The sequence below is a fragment of the Quercus suber genome, unplaced genomic scaffold, assembly GCF_002906115.3.
Source record: "Quercus suber isolate HL8 unplaced genomic scaffold, Cork oak 2.0 scaffold_398, whole genome shotgun sequence".
NCBI classification, from domain to species: Eukaryota; Viridiplantae; Streptophyta; class Magnoliopsida; order Fagales; family Fagaceae; genus Quercus; species Quercus suber.
Window position 1 is genome coordinate 625,793 of NW_027069849.1, and position 8,363 is coordinate 634,155.

The 8,363-nt window shown below is 32.4% G+C and overlaps 1 protein-coding gene across 1 annotated transcript; it reads right to left on the reverse strand.

Annotated features, from left to right (window-relative positions):
* Positions 1-324: 324 nt before the first annotated feature.
* Positions 325-5,578, reverse strand: LOC112025438 (laccase-17). The gene is made up of 6 exons (XM_024058108.2): positions 5,389-5,578; positions 4,966-5,117; positions 4,630-4,874; positions 4,249-4,377; positions 2,957-3,937; positions 325-657 (listed from the first exon to the last, which is right to left on the reverse strand). The coding sequence occupies exons 1-6, from the start codon at positions 5,515-5,517 to the stop codon at positions 527-529; spliced, it is 1,767 nt and encodes a 588-aa protein (XP_023913876.1). The 5' UTR covers positions 5,518-5,578; the 3' UTR covers positions 325-526.
* Between the last annotated feature and the right edge of the window lie 2,785 nt (positions 5,579-8,363).

Genomic DNA, 8,363 nt, shown 5'->3' on the forward strand with positions numbered 1-8,363 from the left:
TTTGACTAATGTAATATATAGTGAGTCTAGTGACTTTGAACTCTAATGAATTTTAATATGGATGTTTTTATCTTTTGGATATGGATGTTAAAAATATATTTCCATTTGGTTTATTTGGTTAGCTTAGTCAAATACTATAATATAAGTGATAATTAAAGTAGTCATTATTTGCATATGTTTCAAATTTATAATAAATATATGTATATGTATAATGTTTTATAAATTTTATATAGTGTTTGTGTATCTTACAATATACGATACGATATGAAACACGATACATAAAAATGAAAAAACGATTCACGATACGATTTATAACTTGACAACTATGCTAATAACTAAATTTATAAGCTTTTTTTTTGGAATCAACAAATTTATGAGTCAAATGCAATATACATTAATTGAAATTGTCCTCAAAAAGAAAAAAAAAGCATTAGTTTAAATGGGCCAAGGCCAAAAAGTTGAATTGAACATTTTATTCCAAGCTCATTCCTGCAAAGTCTCCAACTCAATCCGGAATCTGTGAAACTCAACATTTGGGAAGATCTGCTGGCGGAGGAAGCAGCTTCTGATTGGGAAGCTTTCCATCGTAGACAACCCAAGCCATTCTTAGTCCCCAGCTCAAGTGGGCTTCATAGTGGCAATGCATTAACCATACCCCTATTTTCACACAATGTAATAATCACCATTATCTTCAAAGATTCAGTGAACAAATTTCAATTAATCAATTAAATGCTCGTTTCTACTTTCTACACACACACACACTTCCTCTCATTTATCTGTTTAAACCTTGAGACCCTCTTTTTTGGACTATTTCATCTGGACCTAACAAAATTGGATCCGGATTTGCCAATCCGCTCAAAGCCCAATTAAAAAAAAAAAGGTATGGCCGATATAAATAGAAACCTATTTTAGTTCGATAAGCTTTTGTCCTTGTCTCGATTTTGATCCAGTCTATAGTCAGGTTGTACCTAACCCGACTCTCTCAGCAAAGCCTTTATTATTAAATTATAAACTTAACTTTTTTTCTTGAGTCATTTTCAATTTATGTTTGTGTCCTTAAGTTATATAAAATTTTCTATATTATAGATGAGAATACTAATGACATTAGTCATCAACTTAATGAGCAATTATCAAATATAAATGTTTTTAGTGTTGGGTTCACTACAAACATTGAGTAGCTTTTTTGTAAGTTCATTAGATTTTCTTCATTAATTATTTATATATTTTCTTTACCTATCATGTTATATTTTATTCTTAAAGCTTATGTATTGTATGAGTTTTGGATTAGTTATTTGTTTATGCAGCATATTAAAAGCCTACAGTTTTTCTTTTAAGATAAATTATACAATCCTCTCTTAAGGTTTGGGAGAATGATACTCGACCTCAAAATTTAAGTAAAATAACACTCTCTTACCTTAAGATTTGAAGAAAGCAATACATTAGTCCTCCTATAAATAACATACACACAATATTCTAAATTTTAATAAGATTCCCTTGACCAAACCCTAATTGTGCTTAATTTTTTTTTTTGGTTAACTATTGTTCCTTGTCAACAAATCGTGGTTAGGGTTTGATCAATGGGATCTTTTCAAAATTTGAAATATTCTATCACTGTTATTAATGGATGAATTAATTTCTCTAAATCTCAAGTGAGAGAAATATCATTTCCCTTATAGTTTAGGGTTACAACTATAATTTTAAAGCTATACATATTGTATAAGTTTTCAATTAGTTTTTACTTTTTACTTTTTATCTTATATTCTTTCTTTTCAAACCCTTTAAAGTACAACTATAATTTTTTCAACTTTTAACAAATGAGTAATTAAGTTTTTAGTAAAAAGCTAATCCAAAAGAAGAGATAGTTTATAGGTGGTTTAATATTTAAACATTCAGGATTGAAGGATAAGATTTACTACTCATGTTAAGGAACCAACTTCTACTTGCCAATGGGTGATCTAGAAGGAATAATGAAATAAGGAAAGTGTTTATGATTAAATGCTTAAATTCACCTAATAGCTCTTGTCATATTTAGTATACAAAACTCTCAATTTTGTGGAGTTTAGGAGAGGTCATGATAGATAGTATTATTCTCAATTTATCAAAGAGACTGATTCCCAGATTAGTTTAAGTTTTTGGTACAATCAATTATTAATTTATCATGGCATCAAAACATGACATCTTGAATTCGATAATTGCCTTCACTTTATCTCTTATTTAAAATGTTAAAAAACTTATGTGTTAGGCCCCACTAATCAAAGAGGATTTTAGACCTACACGTGAGAGAGAATATTAGAATTATGGTTAAATAATTAAGGATACTGTTTGTTACATACACTTTTAAACACCAATTTTTAAACTGAAATTGCGATGAAATTATGCCTTCAACTCACATTTGAAATCATATTTTCAACTCATGATTTTAGTTAAAAAATTGTGAGTAATAGTGTGTGCAATAATTTTTTATTTTTTCAATAATTAAATTCATTATTTACTAATAGCTTAAGTTTTTTGAATAGTCAGTGATTTATCAAAAATTACTTTATCTTTATCATAAAACATTTACAAACTAATATAATAAAAAATGTAATAAATGAATTTAATATTATAATAAATTTGTGTCTAAATTACTTTTTTGTAATTTTCTCGACATCACACATATCTACCTATACATTTTTGTAATTTGATAAATTTTTAAAGTAAAATTTATAAAATGTTTGACATCACTCATGAAATAAATATCTACCTATAGCAGATATCGGACATAATTTTTGAGTTTTAACAAATTTGTACGAACCCCTACCTAGAATAATTAATAAGTGTGTTGCATGCAGATCGATGCATGTATCTTTTTCTGTCACCTAATTAGGATTAAATTCTATTAAATGAAATATATTGACTTATCAAAAAAAAGAAAAAAGAAATATATTGACTTTTTTACAGTATTGATGTTTCTCACCTGGATTGTCCGCTAGAAACCGAATTGCAACCCAACCGCCGGACGGCACACCCACGGTGTTTCTTTCACTGGGGTCAACAAGATTGAACTTTGGAGGGTCATTGTTTGGATCGTAGTTCCCGAAACCTAGTCCAACTATAAAGAAATTAAAGCCATGCAAATGGAGAGGATGGCTCTCAGCCCCTAAAATGTTAGTGTCCTGCAGCACAAGCTCCACACTAGCATTGAAAGGAAGAGTCACTACTCTGGTTCCATTGATAATCCCTGTATTGTTCGGTGGTGTGCCTGTATAATTGAAAGGAATGATCGGGTTGCTAGGAAAATCAGTGGTGTAAACACCTTTTGATTTTCCAAAGTAGTGAGCTTGGAGGAGGGCTGTGGTTGGTAGTGTTGGGAAAGATATATTATTGATAGAAGCTGTGAACTTTGTCACATTAGTAGGTCCTTGACATGTTTGGTTTTTCGGACATGGGTTTGTTCCTAGGCCTACTGTGAAAAAGAAGTGCTTGTCCACACTTTGTGGGACATTAGCTGGGTATTGAGCACTCGCTAAGCTACGGAGTTTGTTTGTGAAATTTGCGGCATAGGAAGTGTCATTGAGAGCTGGTAGAGTTGGTTTGAAGAGTGGAATTTTCTTAATTGAGGTTGTAGAATGAGTGAAATTAGATGATATTTGTTCATATTCAAGGATACCTACCACAGTGGAGTTGTCAAAGGTGCCTTGGCCAGTTGCATATGGCCTAGCAGCCATGAGAAAAGTGGCATTTGGGAAGTAAGGTTTGGTTTTGAGAAGAGCATTTGTGGTTTGTCCAGGGGTGATGAGAATGGTATGAGTCTCAAAAGGTTTAGCATAGACAGCATCAACTTCAACAACTGTTAAAGTGTGGTTTGCAATACTGAAGAAGAGCTCATCGTTGAGTGCAGCATTGATTATGCGGAGAAGATAAGTTTTCCCAGCTTTCACCTTCAGCTTGAATGTATCTGACAAAAAAAAATCTATTTAATTATATGTGTAGAATTGAAATGTATCTCTGTGGAATATGAAAGCATGTTTATTTTTTAGTCATAGTGTGAGATACGAGCAGCAAGATCCTTTCCATTTCTCTTGAAAATGTGAAATGAAGAAAGTCTATTTTATAGTTAATATATTAATTATTGAGTGCATAAACTATCAAATCATTTAAAGTTTTAAATGACATGACACTAAATACACTTCAAATTTGTTATATTTAATTCTAACTATGAAATAGATTTATTTCAAATGAAGATGATTCTTTTCCTTAACGTGATACCTTTGGTGGAACAATTGTATAAGGGTCCTGGGAGTCCATTAATGGTATAGGCATTTGAGACGTTTGGGCCTGCACCTGTTTGGAGGGCCTGACTAATGATTGCCTCAGGATCTACATTAAACCACTCTCCTGCAATCCACATTTAGACAACTTAGTCACCAAGGATGCAAAGTAATGGTAAGAAGAAATCAGTTAATCATTACACAAAATTATACAATACCTTGGACATACAACAATATTATACTCATTCCTCTCACACGAATGGTAGATCTAACTATAAATTTAATTAATTGAATTTATTATTATGAGAAATGAGTAATTATGGTATTCTTGTACCCTTAGAGTATTGTATAACTACCTACTCATTACTTATTTAATTACCAAAAATGATGGGAATTTCCTTGTAAGGTTTGGCAAATGGATATGGGATGCCATGCTTGGGTCGAATGATAATGGGGCCATAGATAGAGGATCTTAGCCATGAAAAATGGGCATGCCAAAGTAGAGTCCCTCTTTGGCCCACGATGGTGTAGTTGTAGACATAGGTCTGGCCACTTTGTATGGGGCACTGAGTTATGTATCCTGGCCCATCAGCCCATCCACTTTGAAGTTGTCGAATTCCATGCCTATTTCAAGGAGAAGCACCATTACAATTAATTTTGAAAACCTTTGAATTATGAAATTCCTTAATTTTAACTTGTTAGTGAAACTTTATACCAGTGGATAGAGATATTGGATTGAATATGGTTAACCACTTTAATTAGAAGACGATCACCCTCCCTAGCTACAATGCGAGGCCCAGGAAATTTTCCATTTACAGTTACTATGCTCCTCGTGTGGCATAGGCGTGTAACATTTCGCGATACGATCTGCAAAATATTTTTAAAATTTAACAATTGGAAGGGAGAAAAAAAAAAAAAGGCAGAGAACGAAATAGGTTAAATCAAAGTGTTAGAATTTGTAACAACAAGAGCTAGACAATATTAGTGCAAAGGTAATAATGGAACAAACATAACTTAAAAACAAATAGCACACTAATAGCCTTTTTAGCCCATTAGTATAGCTATTCTTCTTTATTATTAGAACAAGGATTCAATCCCCTTCCCTTACCCTCAACCAAAAAAAAAGAAAAGCACATACATCAAATTTGTAGTGTCTGGTTATGCCTATTGCCAATTCAGGAAACAGAAGAAAGGCTATGAATGGTAAAAGAAAAGCTTTCATGTTTGTTGTTGTTGATGCAAGAAAAGAAACACCCATTTCTCCCATTCTCGCTGTTTGGAGAAGGGGACGGAGCAATGAGTAAAATTCTGGCTTGGGTTTTCAATCACCAAGATTGTACACATATATATAACTAAATAAAAAGTGTCAGGGTTACTCCACTACAAAAAAAGAAAAAAGAAAAAAAAAAGATTCTTAATTTAGGGTGGCAGCTAGAATATGCCTAATAAGATTATTCCAAAAGATGAAATGATAGATTAATGCTAGTTCAAGAATAACTTTAGAGTGTGGCCCAAGAAAATCCACGCTTCTTGAATCTTGACCAACGTTAATCTGGTCCTGTCAATCTACTCAAACATTTTTCCTGGTCACGATGCCATATGGACATGGTTTCAAACGAGTCGACTCCATCGCGACCAACCTCCATTTGCATGCAAACAAAGATAACTTTTTTTTTTTTTGGATAAAAAATATAATATTTACCCTTCTATTTTTATTTTAATTATGAATTTTAGTAGACTGTTTCATATAACACCAAATGGTTAACAAGGGTCCATTGGAAACGCGAAAAAATCGTCAAACAATTGAGCTATAAGGCTCTTGATCTCTTTTATAAAACATTGAACGGAAGTTTTCTTGTTTTGTTTGTTTGTTTTTTTTTTTTTCACACTATGATGATATTGTCTGTGTTTGTGTTTGTATGAAATAGGTCAGTTCAAAAATAAGTATTATTTTTAGTTTTTTTTTTTTTGATAAGATATTATTTTTAGTTTTATCACACAGAAAGACCTAATTAATTCCTCTTGATTTCCAAAATGTGTGGGAGCATGATACAAAGTGAAGCTAGCATCTGAACTGCCCATTTAATTTCCACAGTTTAGTTTGACCATATTTCTGAAATTCAATTACTTTCATTATGATTAAGGCATGAAAAGCAATTTAACATTTTCAAGTCTTATTCTTGGTAATCAAGCAAATCAAGAAGTCGGTTGTTTTATGGTCGAGCATCAGTAAGCTTTTTTCACTTTCAAGGACAGTACTGGGGTTGGAGACGATTGTTAGTTAAAGAATCATTGTTTTAAGCAGTTTCTAAGCAAGCGAAGCATAGTCAATCTTTATATTGTATCCAATCATGAAAAAAAGCAAGTGAATACTACCTACTAATAGAAACAAGACTCCAACGACTAAGCTCAAAGTTTGATTAAATTGTAGGCAATGGTCATAAATTTTCATCCACTTGCGAAGCACACTAGCTTTACTAGTCTTTATAGTTTCACCAACTACTAGTCCTTGTAGAGATCCCCTCTGCACCAGCAAAGCCTCAACTCAGGTTTTCTTTCTTCCAAGTCAGCAGTGTTGGTGACGGTGACGAGGACTACGGACCTGAAGTCGTTTTCATTAGAACAATATAGGCTATTAAAAGGCAGTCTCAAGGACTCTTAAGACTACATGAAGTGGGCCGCTCAATAGGATGTGGACAAAAGGACGAGCCTAATCGGCTTTTTGGGTTCAACGAAGCTGTTAGAGTCTCACAGATATATCAAACCCCAGTCCATAATTCATAAGAAATTACGTACTTCGGCCCTGTCGATTTACGTCCACTTAGAAAATCCTTGAGGGTCACATATTTAATAAAGGAGTAAAATATAGGAGTAAATCTTATGTTACACTGAATCCAATATGAGGTATTCATAAAAGGTTAAATCCTAGACTAATTATACATCAATTATAATTAATAGACTTATAATACAAGTATAAGATTATTGAGCTTGATGTATCTCTAATAGAAGACTAGATATGGCTTTTAAAGGGGGAATTGGATCATCTCCATTTCATAGTGAAATGGTGAGTGTCCATTTTATTTATTTATCTATTTGATAAGAGGAGCGTGTCCTTAGATTTATTCTATTTTAAATCATGGCCTTGAATGGACAATTTTCATTTCATTTAAAGTGGAGTGGATCCAAATCCTTTGAGGGGCAATTGGTCAGCCTTAACATACATATATCAAGCTTTTGTATTACAATTTCCATTCTTTTAGGAAAAAAACAGAAAACAAAAAACGAAAACCAATTGAAAATCCTGTGTCCCCATCTAGAGTGTTCCATTTTATGCCCTATTAATTTTATCTTGTCACATATAATTTTTTATTTCCTTATAAGGTAATTACAGTTTAAAATTAGGGGATCAAACTAATGACATTGCAATCAGAAGAACATAAAGTAAAATACTAAAAGTGGAATATAGGATTTATATGTAACAAAATGTCTTTGCTAACAATTTTGTAGTCATTTTATATAATTACAATAGTAATGGAGAAATTTGAATCATAAATATCTTTATTGAAAATATCAAAAGTTGACAATTAAGCTACAAGACTCTTAACAATAGTTTTGTAGTCTAATTGGCAACTAGCCAGTCCATAGTCTTCTTATGCCAAAAGAAAAAAAAATCTCTTTGAACAAATCAAACATTTTTTTTTTTCTGGATTTTATTTGTTACATGCTTTTTATTAGAAGCCCTAGTCAAACTAAAATTAGGTGGGATGGCGAAAAGAACGGTTGCAACGCCATGGGATTTGGTTTATGAAGTAGTATATTTAGAAAGTTGTACTTAAGCAGCATGCCATCATACTAAAAATGAACCATATCTTAAGCTATGGACCATCACAATCCACAATAAGGGCTGGGTTGAAGGGGAGAGAGGACGGAAGGACTTTTAGTCTGGGACCATTTCTCTGGACTAATAAATACCCAACAACTTCGCGTTGAAAATTCACCATACCATTTACTACGTGTAACTATAGACTATAGTACATGACAAAGCATTAACCTTAACGAGTACTGTTTTGTGATCACCAAGGAGGTTTTTTTTTTTTTTTTTTTACTAGTGGT

Coding starts and splice junctions, on each gene's coding strand:
- LOC112025438 (XM_024058108.2), bottom strand. CDS start 5,517: ATGGGAGAAATGGGTGTTTCTTTTCTTGCATCAACAACAACAAACATG. Junction 3,938..4,248: donor ATACAATTGTTCCACCAAAG/GTATCACGTTAA, acceptor TTTTTTTGTCAG/ATACATTCAAGCTGAAGGTG. Junction 658..2,956: donor GTTTCTAGCGGACAATCCAG/GTGAGAAACATC, acceptor GTGTGAAAATAG/GGGTATGGTTAATGCATTGC.